This window comes from Epinephelus lanceolatus, chromosome 15 (assembly GCF_041903045.1).
Source record: "Epinephelus lanceolatus isolate andai-2023 chromosome 15, ASM4190304v1, whole genome shotgun sequence".
NCBI classification, from domain to species: domain Eukaryota; kingdom Metazoa; phylum Chordata; class Actinopteri; order Perciformes; family Serranidae; genus Epinephelus; species Epinephelus lanceolatus.
In genome coordinates, this window is record NC_135748.1 from 28,557,593 (window position 1) to 28,575,467 (window position 17,875).

The 17,875-nt window shown below is 41.5% G+C and overlaps 1 protein-coding gene across 2 annotated transcripts; it reads right to left on the reverse strand.

Annotated features, from left to right (window-relative positions):
• Window positions 1-365: 365 nt before the first annotated feature.
• Window positions 366-17,412, reverse strand: usp40 (ubiquitin specific peptidase 40). Of its 2 annotated transcripts, none has more exons than XM_033642650.2 (31): window positions 16,702-17,412; window positions 16,515-16,582; window positions 15,540-15,653; window positions 14,534-14,698; window positions 14,167-14,313; window positions 13,784-13,927; window positions 13,410-13,538; window positions 13,129-13,245; window positions 12,904-13,011; window positions 12,593-12,793; window positions 12,347-12,482; window positions 12,045-12,126; window positions 11,037-11,208; window positions 10,852-10,936; window positions 10,691-10,761; window positions 10,200-10,609; window positions 9,968-10,121; window positions 9,797-9,857; window positions 8,419-8,472; window positions 8,095-8,183; window positions 7,827-7,913; window positions 7,696-7,732; window positions 7,513-7,577; window positions 6,018-6,092; window positions 5,099-5,332; window positions 4,677-4,795; window positions 4,497-4,562; window positions 4,180-4,390; window positions 2,765-2,860; window positions 2,576-2,670; window positions 366-2,306 (listed from the first exon to the last, which is right to left on the reverse strand). In XM_033642650.2, exons 1-31 carry the CDS (start codon window positions 16,895-16,897, stop codon window positions 2,198-2,200), a joined length of 3,897 nt encoding a protein of 1,298 aa, XP_033498541.2. In that variant the 5' UTR covers window positions 16,898-17,412; the 3' UTR covers window positions 366-2,197. The 2 variants fall into 2 exon arrangements, with proteins under 2 accessions (XP_033498541.2, XP_033498540.2); XM_033642649.2 differs by having other exon boundaries at window positions 12,347-12,485.
• Between the last annotated feature and the right edge of the window lie 463 nt (window positions 17,413-17,875).

Genomic DNA, 17,875 nt, shown 5'->3' on the forward strand with positions numbered 1-17,875 from the left:
GTGCCGGAAAGAGGTGGACTGCCCCCTTGGGGGAGGGGGTACTTCCTCAAGCGATGGATTTCAAGTATCTCTGGGACTTGTTCATCAGTGAGGATAGAATGGAGCGTGAGATGGAAAGATGATTTGGTGTGGCTTCTGCAGTGATGCGGGCGCTGTGCTGGTCCATCATGGTGAAGAGGTAGCTGAGCTCTCAATTGCCCGTAGGTGTGAATTTGAGCATGAATGGTTGCTTCAATTGTACAGTTCTTGAGAGACTGACCGACCAATGGACACTGCCATTCATGAAGACATGCAGCTAGGAATCTGTTAGAATCTGTATGAAAGCCACAGTGAATTAGTTTCAGTCTAATTAACACAACATGACAGACAGTTACTACATTATACCTTTATTATTGATAAAATATTTCCTGCACTTTCAATCTGACACAGATACACACAGAAGTCCACTGTCATAATACAGCAGGGCAGTCCTTCTCAATAACACCAAAAATGTAATCAATAATACTAGTAAACAATACAAAATGAAATTCAACTATTGCTGAGTATATAGCCAAAAAAAAAAAAAGTTATTTGTACTTGCAAACTCTTGGCACTGATAAAGGCCAGATTTATACATGAAACAAAACCTGCAAGCACCATAAAAATATTTCATAACAAAATCAGATTTCCATCACGATTCATACAGTAACAAAATTATTTTGTCGCTTTTTTCTTCAAATAAATTATCCATCAGAATGATTTTTACTTCCCTGAAGTTCACATATAGTGCATGCAGATGAAACATTTAAATGTCCCATGATGAAAACTCTTGGAGCAACTCAGGAATTTGCACTTTTACATAATGAAGAAGAAAAACTGTCATAAAGAATTTTAAATGTTTTACAGTATATTTGTGGAGCAGCAGTGAGCAGCAAATTCATCTGGCGCCACAGGTGATTATATAACACAATGATGTTTGGCTCCATACAGTTATTCAGTTGAATGTGAAATGATATATTGAGGTGAGAGTGAAGACAGTCTGCTTTAATTTGGAGCTCTAAAAGGGGAGATTATGTTTGATACGTTTATAGAACATGACTTGAAGTAAACAAAGGCAGACGATCTACACTTAAACAGTAAATGTGTCACTTCAAACCTTAAGTTGAGAACACACAGAGCAAAAATGATCTCACTGTAATACTTATTTAACCGTATTTGACTCTTGATGAAGCAGGGCTTTAAGTTAGGAAGATGCATTTTAAAGAAATTAAAGGGAGCAGAGGTAGAATGAGAGAGGTAGAGCGTGAGGTAGGGAGGACGGAGCAGCATCGAGGCGTCTCCACGTTAAGGCCCATCTCTCCTCTCCGTTATCAACCTAAAACAACCCCATGATCCAGATAAACGTTTTGTTCTTGGCGCACAGTGACGGGTATATCATAAAAATGAGCATCACTTCAAACACCTAATGACCAACATCAACACATCATGGTTGATTTTTTACTATAATGGCTTCTTGTACTGAACAAGTGAAAGTTTAAAGCCACTAGCTTGTGGCTACTAGTATATAACATGTCACCCTGATTGCTATAGTTAATATAAAACACTATATGAGATAGAAACTCCAGTTTGCACAGGTGTCAGCCTGTGATAGAAAAAAAACACCAAGTAGAAATAGTTTTCTCTCTGAGCTCATACTTTCACTATAAGGTTACAAAGTAGCTACTGATCCATGCAGCAAAAAAAAAAAAAAAAAAAAATCCTGAAGGTCACACTGTCTTCAAAAATCCCTCAGAAAATTTTGAAAAAGCAAGCAAACAGCAACTGAGTTAAAAAAAAAAAACAGCATGTGTGGTGGCTGTAAGTTAAAAGAGCTTGAACAAAAAGGAAGCAAGCTTTAAAAAAAAAAAAAAAAGTCAGTTTTTTGAAAACAGCAAATTAAAGAGTCCAAATAAAATTCTTCTGCTCCTCTGTCGACAAATCAGACAGGAAGTACCTCAGAGTTTTTAGCCAGGTTTGAAAGATTTGCGGAGAAATACAGTTAAAAAAAAAAAAGTGGCACAAGACTGACGTCGAGTGGATTGTCCTCATTGCAACATGGCATCTATGTGTGTGTGTGTGTGTGTGTGTGTGTGTGTGTGTGTGTGTGTGTGTGTGTGTGTGCGCACACGTGGTTTTGTAGGTAGTTCTGATTAGTCCATGCACCCATGGGAGCAGGGTGCTATCTGAATTCCCCAACGCTGATCGACAGTGCTACCTCTGGTTTCCTGGATTTGGTCGGAGCAGTCTTCTTCTGTGGTCCGGCGCCATCAGAGCCTGCAGCCTGCCCTCTGAAAACAAGCAAGGGTAAAAAAGAATTAGGATCTTGAGCAGACGTTGGACGACATGAAATCTTATCAGAGCAAACTGACACAGTGGTGTGGTGTTACAGCTACTTTACTGATCACAGTTGTTACAAGATGATTTCCAAACAACACATGCCATAAAAGGTTTTTTGAGTTGTTTCCTGTTCTCTGTACTCAAGCCATGATCACAACTGTTACACCAAGAAACAAGCATGTTCCCCGCAGCTGCATGTGTCTAAGTAAGTAAGTCCCACCCTTTCCTGCGTTCCTCCGCCTGCTCTCTCAGCCTCTGCTGACCCCGCTCATCCTCCAGGGTGAGGAAGTCCCTGTTGTTATCAATCAAAAGATTCTGGGAAAGACATCAAGGACAGATTTAGTGTTTCTCAAACAAATCAAAGCAAAACTGAGTCGTTTTTAAAAAAGGGATAGGATTTCATTGATACCTTGATGCCGATTGTGTCGCCGTCTTTGAGGTGAAATGGTGCTCCCAGTAATGATTCTGCTTTTCTCTTCTTTTTCTTTTTGGAAACCTGCTGACTCTGAGAGTTAAAGGCAAATGACTGATTATTCACTGATGATGTGACAATGAATTAGCAACACATACAAGAACACTGACATTCTGGAATACTTTCTTTACTTATGCTCCTGATAAAATTATGGACTGAATGATCAAGGTTGACTGTCCAACTGTTAGCCACTCTTTGCTACATTTCATACAGTCATTTCTTTCTCATGTTCTTCCCAAACTGTTTAAAGCTTTGCCATCTCCTCTACCAACTTAACTACTGAGCAAAAGACTGCAAGTACACATATGGGTTTAGCCTGACATTGACAGACTAAATCGCAAATGCAAAGAAGTCTGGAACCTCTCTGTTCATTTCCATTTTCATGGGGTTTTATCAAGGATTTATCATGTGACCAAGCAACAAATGACCAGATCAGCCCGGTGTACATGACCAATCACAGCACATTAAGGTGGGACTTGGTGCAAAGCCATGGAAAAAAACAATGCCTGAGCAACAGTAAATGTAAACAGACTACAGCGTGCAGAAATGAACTGGCATGCTGTCAAAGTAAACACATCTTTCTTCTCAAGGAAAGCTTTAAGTGCTGTTGATTGTTCTTCTTTCAGCCAAAATATACAGTTCATTCAATACTGATACGGAAATGGCTTCAACAAAAAGCTTCACATCAGCTGCTGCCATCTTAGGATGCTTTCACATTTGCCCTGTCAGCTTCGTTTGCCCCCTAAGTACGGTTCGTTTGGACAGGTGCACACCAAAAAACTAACGCTGGTACGGTTCGTTTGTGGTGAGAACGTGTTCCGACCTGGATCTGAACCAACTGCAGTCACATGACACATTGTTTGGGTTTAACATGAGCATGATACAGTCCTGGAGGATTATTAATGTGCACCTCCTCCTGTACTGCCTTAATATGCACATTCAGCACATCCAATGCATCAAAACATTGTTTTCTAGTTGGAGCCGCGCCTCGTTTTCAAACTGTATGGTTTGACTAAAATGAACAATGACAGCAATATAGTCCACGATGAGCAGCGCTAAAATCAACCTGCGTAGTTGTCCCTCCATTGTGACATTAGAAAGTGTCACATTTATCTTGCAAGTGTACTCTTCTTCAATGCTTTGTTTACTTCCTGGATTTTTCCCACATGGAAATTTTGACCAATCAAGAGCAGCTTTCTCGTGCAAGGCATTTTATCTGGTCTGCTTGTAAATGCTGCCGTGAGAACACGAACCAACTTTGTAAGTCCCTGATTCGGAGCAAAGCAAGCAAACTCTAGGTCTGAAAGCACCCTGTGTTGCAAGAACCAAACCAGATTCTCCTTTAGTCTTACCCAGTTTGAGATTTCCTCCCAGGTGTGTTTGTCTGGCTGGTGTTTGGCCAGCAGCAGAGAGTCAGGGGAGAGGCCGTAGTGTGCAGCCAGACAAGTGCGTAGAGAGCGTGGAGAAGAGTCACGGGATGCATCCCACACCAGCTCCTCAGGAGGGTAGAAACACCTCTCCCCTGGTACTCCCATTTTAACATTCAGCATCACATCTTTAGGGCTGAGGAACAGAGGGACAAAAAAGAATTTAACTAAGAAATTAAATCACGGAAATCTACTGTATGTATTGGACAGATGGTTAATGGTGGTGACATTCCAAACTTTACCCCAGATCTTCTTCTTTTAGTAGCTGTTGCACACAGAGGTCAGTGCCACTGGTCAGCTTCAACTTCCTGATCGGGAGGAAACCAAACAGAAGGGCTGCATTTATCGATAATAAATCTAGTGGCCATCACATTACACATAAACGGGAATAAACACTGAGTCAGAAAACTTCATAGTCATACTTGAGTGTGAGCTGTTGTCCTCTGAGGATACGTGTCAGCCTCCATCCCTCAAGCTGCCACACACGCATGAACGCAGTGGTGGGCACACACACATCTTGAAGGGCTGGCAGCGTCAACACCTGATGCAGAAGTAGAGCAAGAGGTTTGCATTTGGTTAGATTAAAAGCATCAAAACTGCATACACTTACATTTACCTGGTTTGTGTTTTGTTGTGTTTGGCCTCCTAAACTAAGCAGCTAGTAAAATGTCATCCAATAACAATCTATGTTATACCCTTAGAACTAACTGGTAGGATTGGGAAAGGGGTTGATCTCTGGGTCCTAAGTAATACGGACGGAAAACTACTAGATTCAAAGAGGATTACCACACGAGTATGAACAACTATCAACTCTTTTGCAATACACATAACCTTCATACGCTACCTGAGTCTTGAGATCCTCCAGCGTGGCTTCGTCTGATATCTCCACCTGCCCTGCACTCCTCAGCTCCATGTTGCCAGCACACAGAGGAGGTCCGTGACTTTGTGTTTCACCTGCAGTCACAACCTCCGGCACTTGCTCCTCAGTGAGGCCGTTGTCAGTGTGATTAAAATCCTGAGAAACCGCTGAGTTGTTTTTGGGATCCAGATAAAGCCACACAGATAGCTTGAGGAAACCCTGACAGATAAAGAGACAGCAAAGGCTGATTACAGAGGTGAAGTTTTAATGTATAACAGTGGTGGAATGTAACTAAGTACATTTATTCTAGTACTATACTTGAGTATAATTTTGAAGTACTTAGACTTGAATATTTCTATTTTATTTTACTTCATGCACCCACTCTAATACATCTCAGAGATAAATGTACTTTTCACTTGACCTCGTTTGTCTAATGAAAAACCTTCTTGGATCATCTGGAAACCGCATCGTCAAAAATCTAGAAACAGGGCTGTTTTTCTGAGCTCATAAGAAGTTGACTCAACTTCTTTAAATATATGATAACCTTACAGAACATGATGCATTGTTGTAGATTAAACTACCCAACAGTATAAATGAGTTAAAATGAGCACAACTTTAAACATCTACAGCAGTAAAATGCAACAAACACATTAAAACAGCAGTAATATTTATCCAAAAATATCAGACAGAATAGTACAACTTTTACTTTCAGTACTTCAACTACATTTTGACGATAACACTTACATACTTTTACTTCAGTAAGGTTTTGAATGCAGGACTTTTACTTGTAGTGAAGTATTTTCACAGCGTGGTATTAGTTCATTTGCTGAAGTAAAGGATCTGAAAACTTCCTCCACCACCGGTGTATAATGAATCTCCAGCCCATATAAAAACCTTGAAGTACCTTTGGAGGAAGTTGTCCTTCTGTGACGACTAATGTCTCTCCATTGTTTATCTTCAGCTCTGACAGAGAAGCATCCTGAGAATAAAAGGTGGTTGTGATTAAATGGGAGAGTATTAATATATTTTTGTCAAATATGCAGCAGAAGTTGGTCAAATATTTCAAAAAATACTCAAGAGTTTTGGTGTCATGTGATTGGATTTTGCCTTCTAGTATATATCTGCTTTTGGGTACATGCAAGTTTAGTTTTGTTAGCTTACAAATAATATTCTCTCTATGAACTTTGCCTGCTGCTACAAATCATTAAAAATCTTCCCCTCCAGGATTTCACAGAGTTTTTGGGGGGATTGCTGCAGCCAAAAATACCTGATTTCACGCCAGCTTTTTAAATAAAATGGGAAGCATGTTGTAATGTTTTTTGGCATTTTTTGCAATGAAAATTGCAAGTAGTTGTTTTATTTTTTGTACAATTCATTAAAAATCAAGGCAATTTGTTCCAGTGAGTGTAAACCGCTCTATTCTTGGTTTATGTGTTGTGTGTCCTTTACGCACGACATCTACTGCACGTCTGTCCGTCCTGGAAGAGGGATCTCTCCTCAGTTGCTCTTCCTAAGGTTTCTACCATTTTTTTTTTTAAAGGTTTTTCCTTATCCACTGTGAGGGTCCGAGGACAGAGGGATGTTGTCTTCTGTAAAGTCCTCTGAATTAAATTGGGATTTGTGATACTGGACTTTATATTTAAATAAAATTGTATTGAATTAACGTCACCACCGTCCATGCATAATTAATCTCACTATGATTTTTTCTGCACTTGCAATGGATCTGTAACAGCCTCTGTCACGGTGATTTGTCTGTTGTCAACGTGTTTCAGCTATTCTCCACATTTTGAGGTACAAAAGTGTTTGTTAAATCAGTGACTTTTGTTTGTGTTTCATCACAACATTGCTCACGGGGTGAAACATCAGGGCATTGCCTTGCATGGTCTTTAACTGTCATTTTTGTTGGTAAATGTGAGATGTCAAAAACGTCTGCATCTTCGCAATAAGAGGGCGAGTTTGACGATGTGCTACTATTGGTGAAACTCACGGCAAACTATAATGATTGTTCCAATCTGTGGAAAAGTTGCAGTGATTGAACAAAACTGCAAAGTCCCACAGAATTCATAGGGTTTAGTTGAATATGCGTTAATTATTGCTACTGCAACATCACAACATCCTGGAGGGACTGAAAAAGTATGTGAAAATGCTCAAACAATCAGCAGGGTAAAATGAGCAAAGCAAAAAATATCTATCTGACATCTACAAACAGTTTGATTTAGGCTCTGCCAGGAAGCTAAGGCTCAAGTCCAGACCCTCCAGAAAGAAGGTCATCCTCAAATCCAAACCTTACTTTGAACTCAAGGCTCAATTCAATCTCATTCTTGAGGTGTGTACCAGCAGTGAGTTTTTAAATATAACAAATACTATTCATACTGTGCACAATACAGTCAGCCACCCACCTCATCCATAATTGGTTCTCCAACCTCCTCACACCAATCCAGCCTCCTCAAGTGCCAACAGGTGCCTGCAAACACACATTTAAAATCATATTACAAACAGTTAACAACCACAAAAGTTGAGTCTACAGTACATACTAGTTACATACAGTATGATCGGAAAACAGTAGAAAACTGTAGTTTTACCATCAAGTCCCACGGCATCCAGCATCGCCTTTAGACACTGCAAATAACAATCAAAAGATAAAGATTTTTTAAAGTACACAAACATGTAACATCAGCACATTATGAATGTTTCACAAAATATGTTTCCTCACCTCTTTGACAGTACAAGTTTTCTCCACAATTATGTCCATCTCCATGCCAGCAGAGGGCGCCATGCCCACAGTGAAGTGCAAGAAAAGCTGCCAAGCAAATGGAAACATCAACATCAGTCAAGCATATTAAACACTCGTAACTCTTCAGCTCGATTTGTTTTAAAATGTGGGATCCGATGGTTTTATTGGTACTTAAACATTCTGCGACATTCAGCTGTGCAGCTGCAAGTACAAAGGATTTATTGAAGATCTCAAATAAAAGACACACCTGTGATGCCTTGGGGGCATTTCCCGGACAGAGAGTCAGTGTGGTCATGAGTCGCACGCCTGCATCCCGAACACTCAGCTCCTCACACACTGTCAGGTAAACCACGGTAAGACAACATAAATGCACTTAGTAAATGTGCTCTAAAAACTTCAAAGATACATGATGAGAAGAAAAATTACAAGCAGGGGGAGTACCTTTTAAACATTTAATGAGGGGGCAGTGTAAAGGAATGCCTATCTTAATATTTTGGTTAAAATGAGGGGGATTTCCAGCTCTAACTCATCTGCACCATTAAAATCACCCCCAGGTTACAGAGTACAGTACCTGGAGGAAGGAGTTTCCCTGTGCAGTCCACCTGCCTCAGACAGTATTGTGCACCTGGTCAGTGAGAATAAAAACAACAGCTGATTTAGGAATGTATGCTTGCATAAGAACATAAGATTCCAAACACAAATACACATTTCACTGCCTGAACAGTAACTGAGAGTTTAAAAAAAAAAATACTTAAAGACACTTGTGAGGTCCCGAGCCAGTTTTCATCTTGGGCATGTTAAAATTTATTGAGGTATTCTGTACTAACCCGGGTAAAACCTAAAGCAGTGTAGCCTCATGTTTGAAGTGTTACAGTTTAATGGGCTGTAATTTTACATTTGCAAGAGACATTTACGATATATGTTTACTTCACTAACCTATCTTAGAACGTTGCTGCAAAGACGCTACATATTTTAAAACATGGATGCTTCACTTTGTGTAAAATTTTGTCACAATTAGCGCAAAAATTCTTGAGTTACGGCCAAAAACATGTTTTGTGAGGTCACAGAGACCTTGACCTTTGACCACCAAACTCTGATGAGTTCATTGCTGAGTCCAAGTGGATGTTTTTGCCAAATCTGAGGAAATCCCTTCAAGGCCTTTTTTGAAATATCGCATTTACGAGTATGAGACAGACACAAGGTTACAGTGGCCTTTACTTTTGACCAATCTAATCCATTCATTGTTGAATCCAAATGGACGTATGTGCCAAAGTTTTAAATTCCTTCAAGGTTTTGAGATATTGTGTTCATGAGAATGCAACAGATGCAAAATCACAGTGACGCTGAGCTTTTACCAATCTAGCCAATTCATTGTTGAGTCCAAGTGGACGTTTGTGCCAAATTCGAGGAAATCCCTTCAAGGCCTTAAGATATCACGTTCATGAGAATGAGACAGACGGAAGGTCACAGTGACACTGACCTTTGACCAATGTAATCTGTTCATCGTTGAGTCAAAGTGGACGTTTGTGCGATATTTTAAAAATTCCCTCAAGGTGTTGTTTAGACATAACATTCATGAGAATGAGGCAGAGGCAAGATCACAGTGACCTTCACCTTTGACCACCGAAATTGAATCAGTTCATCACTGGGTCCAAATGGGCGTTTGGGACAAATTTTAAGAAATTCCTTCAACAATTTCTTGAGATATTGTTTTCCCAAGAGTGAGACAGACAAGGTCACAGTGACCCCAACCTTTGACCAACAAATCTAGTCAGTTCATTGTTTAGTCCAAGTGGACATTTGTGCCAAATTTGAGGATCTGTGTTCGCAAGAATTAATCCACACTTGTTTCACTAAGTGGGACTCTGCATCTGCATATACTCTATAATGAGGAGAGTGACCAGGAAATCTTTTGCAGACACAGTTATGTATAAGACTGAGCATCTAGCCTGAGATTTGCTCCTGTAGCTGCAGCTCCTCTATGGCCCTCTGCTTCACCTCACACAGCAGCTGTAAGAGAGACACATTAATCACATGAATTACTTTTAGAAAGGACAATGTGATACTTTAATGGAGAGACAAAGAGCACAGCCAGACAGAGCAGCACAACAATTACTGACCATACTTCCTGTAGCTGGAACCTTAATCTTCCTCCTCTCCTCTTCTTTCTCCACTTCTCCTCCTCCTCCTATAAGTGGTCGAAACTCCACTTGGAGCCAGCGGCAGTCAGACGGTGTAGTCACAGTGACAACATCTCCATTTAGAGCGAACATGCTGAACAAAGTTAAGAAGACAGTGGTAAAACACATGGCTGATGAAAACAACACGTACACACACTGTTGAGGATTTTACCTGCTGTCGAAGGACTGTGGCTCCAGCACCAATAGTGCATCTCCGTCTTTCAGCGACAGCTCCTTGAGCGTCCGCTGCATGTCATCGGGTGGGAACACCCTCCATCCACTTGCCCCTCCTCCCTCTCCTGCCTCGTGCTCTCCTCTCTGTCCTCCTTTATGCTCCTGGCACAGCAGACTCTCCTCAGGCTCCCCCAGTGCCTCCCTCACCTCCCCGAGGGTCGCAGCACCTGCAAACCCTCTGGCTTCCTTTTTAAGCCCTGGTCCCCCATTTTCAAAACCTCCTCTTCCCTCCTCACACTCCATCCCATCCTCCACCTCCTGACCTTCATCTTCACCCAAAAAGGGACGGACAACATTTAGCAGCACTGGCTCCCACTCTGCTCCAGTTAGGACAGTCGCACCACAAACCTGAAGGGAGACAAACAAGTACATTAGTCAGCAACTTGGGATCTTACCAAGTGAGCATTACAGATAATGTGTTGTACGCACCTCTCTGCCGTTCCACACAAACAGATCAGAGTTTGTACAAATGCCTGCACTGTACAGGGACACACCATCATCTGCAAAGAGAACCACAAGCAGAATATAGTTAAGCAATTTGCCAAAACGTATTATATCCTCTTGAGGTGTTTTACATTTAAGTGTCTCACCTGTAAGAGTGTTGTAGAGGTGTAACCCTGCAGGAAGACTCCTGGCCACAGTCAGAGCCATGTCCCCTTCCCAGAGTTCCTGCATCTACATAAACAAATGCACATATGCACAAAAAATAGCTAATTTCTCTCATTCTCTTCAGTGTTTTATAAACAACAGCTAGAGTTTTTGGAGATGCAGTTACCTGATAAACAGCTAATCTGAGATCTCCCACAGTTTTTCTGCGGTCGAAACTCAAATTGGTGCTCCCATTCTGTTCTCTGCTGATTGGCTGCAGGGCTCCATTTTCGAGCCTATACGAGGGGGCCAGGTGCAGATGCAGCTCGATGGTGTTGTTAGTGGCTTCAAACTCCTCGCTGTAATATAAAGAGTGTTGACTGATATGAATAATCTATGTAACAAACCCATTTTTATACAACTTCTGTTGATCCTCACTGATTGTGAAATTTAAGATACCACTTAAATCTCACACTCGTAGAGGGGAACGTAGAGAATACACCATAGCGTGACACGCAACTCCCCAGGAATGTAACTACATGTCGCAACGACACAGACCTCCTGTTTTTTTTTTTTTGAAGCTGAGACCATTTCTCTCAGTGGAAACGAAGCTTTTATTTACTTCAATATCACAGATAAACAATAAATTGTGTGGATAATAAAGCCTCCACAAAAACAGCATTTTAAGTCTTCTGTGTGATTTATGCTTTGGGGATTTACACTCTGGGATTTATCCTGGCTTCATATGAGCAGAGGAAATCTCTATCATATGATGATCATAATTCATACAACGTAAAATGCCATAGGCTTGTGCTAAAAACATTATCTTTTGTATTTGTGGGGAAAATGTGTCCAGATAAAGACAAGTGTTTGTCTGTGAATGCTGTGAGTTATAGTGAAGCTGATTTGTGTACTTGTGTTTGAAATTGTCTCCATTAAGCCATATTTAATGTGTGTTTTGAATCAACTAAACTTCACAGAGACCCCGCCGCCGACTAGTGTTTTGGAGGTGTAACTGCAGAGTGACACAGACACACCACAGCACAAGTATAAATGCTCACAACGGGAAAGGTGACATGCGTAGGCTAAGGCGTAAGGTGCGCCACACAACTATAAATCCCGCTTAAGTCAGAACCCACTTAACAGCTAAAAGTGTCACGTGGTGATAGCGTAATATGTGTGTTTGTCTCTGTACCGCATGTTCTGCAGTTTGATGTTCTCCTCCTGAGCCATCTGGATGAGGTTGAGAGGAACTTTATACTGGGGATTGTTCAGGGCTGTGAATGTAAACACATAAAACACATTTCAATAGATAAATATTAGTCTTCTCATTACTTTGCCTCCTGTGTACTTGATGACATAACTATTAAGTTATCAAACTAAACAAATGATGAACCAGTTTGCTGCTTCATTCATTCAAATTACCCATAATAATTTTTTCCTTCGCTCTTTCTTTCTCCGATTCTCTTTTCCAACATAAAACATGGAGTCTGTTACCTTCACTAGGCCTGTGCAGCTGTGTTTTTCTGTAGAACAGCATGTACGCGCTCTCTTTGCCCTGGAACTGCTTCTCTATGTCAGACTCCCTGATAGAAGTCACCGTGGAGTCGTTCAGGTCAAACCAGTGGCTACCCTGCTGACAGACAGGAAGAAAAACCATGAGAAACAGGCACCTAAGTAATCACAAGATGTCCACCAGGAACGGTCTTTGTTCACTTTAGACCTTTTAGACTGTTGCTCTACCTCTTGGTCATGCTCTGGCTTCTGGTCTTGTTCCGGCTGTTGCTCAGCAGCTCCGGGGTCTGAAGGTGTTGAAGGATCGGAGTTAGTGGTCTGCTCTGCGGGGCTGGGCGGCTCAGTCACAGGGCTTGGCGGGTTTGCCTTCAGTGCCACTCGAGTACCATTGGACACCAACATGAAAATATCACTATGGGACTGCAGGAACTACACCAGGAGGGAAAAGCAAAGAAGTAAGAACTATTGGTATGAGATATACACTGGTATGAGCTCAAAATGATAAATATGAAAACATAAAAACAAGAACTCCTAAATACCTTTCCTATGGGACCATAGTGTTTTCTGAACTTTTTGCTCCAGGATGAACCAATCTTATTCATGAGTTTCTGTCCCAGCTGGTCCAAGAGGACACTCTTTGATGGTTCCTAGTGGACAGAAAATGCATCCCACCTAATTAAAAGAGCTGGCAATACTACTGACTCAACAAGAAACACTTGATGAACTAAAAATATTCTGATTGAGGAGAGTTGCTGTGGCTATACCTGGGCAATAATGGCAGTGAGGACAGACAAAGGGTCATCTTCTTGTACTTTTGGCTCACACATTTTCTTGACCTCCTCCTTGACTTTCCTCTGAGTCTTGGGTTTACATTCCTCCTCCTGACAAAGAAACAAGGAGGTGATGCCTATCCTGGTGCACACATTCAAAAACTGAATGGCAAACTTTATTTAACATTGCTGATACTAAGCACATCCAAAAAGTCTGCCAATCTGAATATTAGCAGTAATTTTATTGGGGATGTTTGCCCTTGTGTGTTTCTCACCGTTGGCTCCCATTGGCCAAGCTGGTCAATGTCCCTGATATGAACGTGGTAATGGCCACCATAGCAGCCGCCCTTATGAATAATCACAGAGAACAGCTCGTAGGAGTAATCAGAGTCATCTCCATCAGTCTGTGAGGGAGGAAAATATAATCAAGACCTCTTAGTGTGTCAAAACCTTCCAGAATGAAGTTCACCTGAGCCTGGAAACCAAAAAACTGAACTAAAATAACAACAAATACGATCATTATTAAATATTCTTAAGGGTGCTGTATAAATAAAGTTTGACTGAATTATTGAACAACAATTAAGAAGAGTCATGTTAAATGTGCCTGATCTAAAAAGAAGAGAGGTTAGTGTTAAAATCCGTCAGGTACCTCTTCACAAAATGGCCGTAGGTTGATGCTTAAGGGGAAACTGTAGCGTCCCGTCTCCTTGTATCGCTCACATTTGGCAAAGTCAAAGCTGAATCTCAGCAAAGACATGGTTATGAATGGAGGGAGCTTCTTCAACTTGGCAGACTGCAACAGCAAAATAAGTAAAGGAAGGTGAGGAACAACAAAAAAGGCAACAGTTTTGATGTAAAAAAGAAAAAGAAATTACACGAGGAGACCATGTTTATTTAACAAGTTTTTACATGTTTAGTTTTAATGCTCCTTTCCAGGGAAAAAGAGGGAAAAGGAGAATTTTATTATCTCTTATGGCTCACTGTGATATAACCATTGTTATTGTGTTGACACAGTCTGAAGCTGGCACTGACCTTGGCAGCAGTCACCAGCTTGTTACACTGTGCACAGCGGTACAGGTTATTGCCCTCAAACAACTCTTCCTCTACAAACATGTTCCACAGAGCCTCCTCCAGGCTAGACACGCCACAAACACACGCCGTCAGGTCCAGGAAGTCCTCCTAAAGAAGACACAGACAACAGAGCTGGGTTAATTAGTCATCTTTGTGTTAGCATTTTATAGTAAGACTTTTTCCCACTTAGGACTACTCCCATTGTGTCAGTCTTGCTAAATCTTACTGACATGAGATTTAGACAAAAACAGTAACTAATGGGCAGAATATAACTTTTAAAAAGGAGCCACATCAAAGAGGCAGAGAAACCTGGCAAACATGGACGCACCTGTCTCTGGCTGACGTTACCACACTCCTTGCAGACAATGCTGTTGACAATGGTCCCATGGTACAGTTGGTGGATAAATGTACTACCACTGGTGCCCACAAGAGAGTGCTCCAGGGCACTGAACAGGATCCTGTTCAGCTCCTGCACATCATGCTGGTTTGTTCCCTGAGAGAAGAACACACAGAAAAGGGATCAAATTACAAACAAAAGACATCTGTTGTGCCCCAGTTCCACACTATGAACTAACTGTATACAGTGCATACTGTATTAGACGTGTAATGGTATGTTGTCGGTGTGTTATCATTGAAGAAATCAATGCACTTCACCCTTAAATACAAACAGGAAGTTATGCAAGACTTGCACCAATAGACATCAATAAAACTTGACTGAAAATGCAAAATGGTTCTCCACTTTTCTTCTCTAGCTAGAAGCAGCTTCCTGTGGTGTAGCGGTAGCTGATGTGGTGGGTGTACTACTAAGTTGATGGGTAGGTTTCCAAGAAGGAAGTGGGTGCACTCTCCTATATATTCTGATGGCTTTTTGTCTGATATACAATACTGTATACTGTAAACGGACAGAAAAAGAAGTAGGTACACCCATAAACCTGCATATACCCTCAGCTACACCACTGGTCACTCCCACCCGCCGGGCTGAGATCATACTCTACATTTTGATTGGTTTTAAAGCTCTGGTTCACATCTAATCACATCACTGTATATGCAGTCTTGACCTGGAAAATGTGGTCATGCATGGCCTGTGTAAATCTGTGAATGCTTCTTCCTGTTTTCCCCTTTTTGTGAATTTGTTTTGCATGACTGCAGCTGGGATGCCTCCAGACAAAATGTAAGTGAAATCAGGCCTGACCTGCCAATAATGTGAAATCCACTTTTGTGCATTTCAGCATGCAATTCCTGGTATGACTGGAAGGTAAATCGCTCACTGAAATGAGAAGTGTAACCTGAGCCTCTCTTTCTCCCTCCCACTGACAAAGATAATGGACACATACCTCACTGCTGTTCCAGCCAAAGCTGTCAGTGAGGTCAGCGGTGGAGGCGCTCTGCTGGTCCACCAGCAGCAGACTGGCAAACAGTCTCTGCAGCTCCAGTGGGATCACTCTGACCTGAGGAGAACAAAGGAAAACCTCCTTAGATATAAGTTAAATGTAAGACTTTTAAAGACATTTTTAATACCACCTTATATGAAATTTAAGACCAAACCTGCAATGGGAATACACATTATATATATACACTTCCCAGCCATTTTATTAGGTACACCTGTTCAACTGTTTGTTAATGCAAATAGCTAATTAGCTAGTCACATGGCAGCAACACAGTGCATTTAGGCATGTAGACATGGTCTAGACAACCTGCTGAAGTTCAAACTGAGCATCAGAATGGGGAAGAAAGGTGATTTAAGACTTTGAAGGTGGCATGGTTGTTGGTGCCAGACAGGCTGGTCTGTCAAAAACTGCTGATCTACTGGGATTTTCACACAACCATCTCTAGGGTTTACAGAGGATGGTCTGAAAGAGCGGCAGTTCTCTGGGTGAAAATACCATGTTGATGCCAGAGGTCAGAGGAGAATGGCCAGACTGGTTCAAGATGTTAGAAAAGCGACTCAAATAACCACTTGTTACAACCAAGGTCTGCAGAAGACCATGGCTGAACCAACAACACGTCCAACCTTAAAGCAGATGGGCTACAGCAGCAGAAGACCACACCAGGTGCCACTCCTGTCTGCTAACAACAGGAAACTGAGGCTACAGTTCACACAGGCTCACCAAAACTGGACAATAGATGGTTGGAAAAATGTTGCCTGGTCTGATGAGTCTGGATTTGAGACTTTTTAAAGCCTCATATTAAGAAAACTTAATTTAAGACATTTTAGGACTCTTTATGGACCTGTAGACACCCATTACAATTCAAAATACAGACATTTCATTTATGGTTAAAGCAAGCAATAGGCACTTTATATCACTTACTTTGGCCCCTGGTTTCTCTTTGTCTTCCAGACATCCTAATTCCTCTGCTCCCAACTTGAATAGCTCCTCTGTACAGATACACACCAAACAATGAATATGTAAACATAAATAAATAAATAACTGCTCTCTGGTTGTCTGCTGCACTCAATCTCATCCCATGACTCTAAAAGAAATAATCTGTCCTCACCTCTGAACTCTGGGGTGAACAGCAGGGTCTGGAGCAGAGAGTTGAGGTAGCAGGTGCCACCCTGGTTCTTTATGCCGCACAGATTGCTTCTTCCTCGGGGTGGAGGTGGCTCGTCTCCCCCCTTCCCAACTCTGCCTCTGGAGGAGGTGGAAGAGAAGCCTTCCTCCTCCTCCTCCTCGAATAGATTCCCAAACATGCCGTTTGAGTGATTCACTCCGTTTTCTCTGCGTTATGCTCGGGCTCTCGTGGTAAATCGTGTGTTAGCACTGTGATATGCCCTCTTGCTATCTCATCTTGGTCTTGCCGAGTTCTCTGTTGACAATGGCCGGGCTCACTCTGAAATAAGAAGACTTCACGGGGCTAAACATAGCGACTATTACCGGATGTAGCATGTAAGCGTTGGCCTCGCTGAAAGGTTGTTTAGCTAGTTTAGCACGCTAACAAAGGCAAACGGTCCGACACCGATGAGCAGTATGACAGCTCAGCGAAAGTGGGGAGAAAAAAATCAGGCTGTCAGTAACGTTAACGGTAACTGTTACTACAACTGGACAAAATGGCGTATTCTCACCGAATCTCTAACGACTCGTTTAACTGAATTAATTCACGGTGTTGCTCCTGACGCTCTTTCTTTCTTCCTCTGTCTGTCTTAAAACGAATAAACGAAACGTAAATAAAAATACCGTCGGTGAACAGTGGGCAGCCATGTTTCTTTCTGGCTGAAAATGGAGCGGTGCATTGTGGTACTTGTAGTGTCACACTTAGCTAACGAACATACTCACAATGAATATAACTGATTATATTTTCATAACTTCGCCAATACGCATGAACATCTTAATTCCAGTAATTTGATGTCACTTTATGATACAGCCATAACATTTATGATTATATCTACATTTTCTTTTCAGAGCAGCCATAAAAACTACATTTCCGGCAAGTCTTGTCTTGAAGATATGGGGATTGTAGTCTTTTATAACAAACGTGTTTTATTAGTGTTTAAAGCATGGAGATGTATAGTGGTTGGAAGTTATGTGCCCAGGGCCATGTGTATAAGTTTGCATACCAGTCAAAGACCTCACCAGAATTTTAATTAGCCACAAAATGACTTGGAATGAAAACTTGTGTACTTTTGATCCTGCAGGGTATGTTCGCCACCTTAGAAATATGTTTGCCACCC

What these genes read in the sequence shown, in the direction of transcription:
- usp40 (XM_033642649.2), bottom strand. Translation starts at nt 16,897, where the DNA reads ATGTTTGGGAATCTATTCGAGGAGGAGGAGGAGGAAGGCTTCTCTTCC. An exon ending in AAGAGAAACCAGGGGCCAAA is followed by an intron (nt 15,654 to 16,514) that starts GTAAGTGATATA and finishes TGTTCTCCTCAG; the next exon opens with GTCAGAGTGATCCCACTGGA. An exon ending in GCTACAGGAGCAAATCTCAG is followed by an intron (nt 8,473 to 9,796) that starts GCTAGATGCTCA and finishes CTCACTGACCAG; the next exon opens with GTGCACAATACTGTCTGAGG.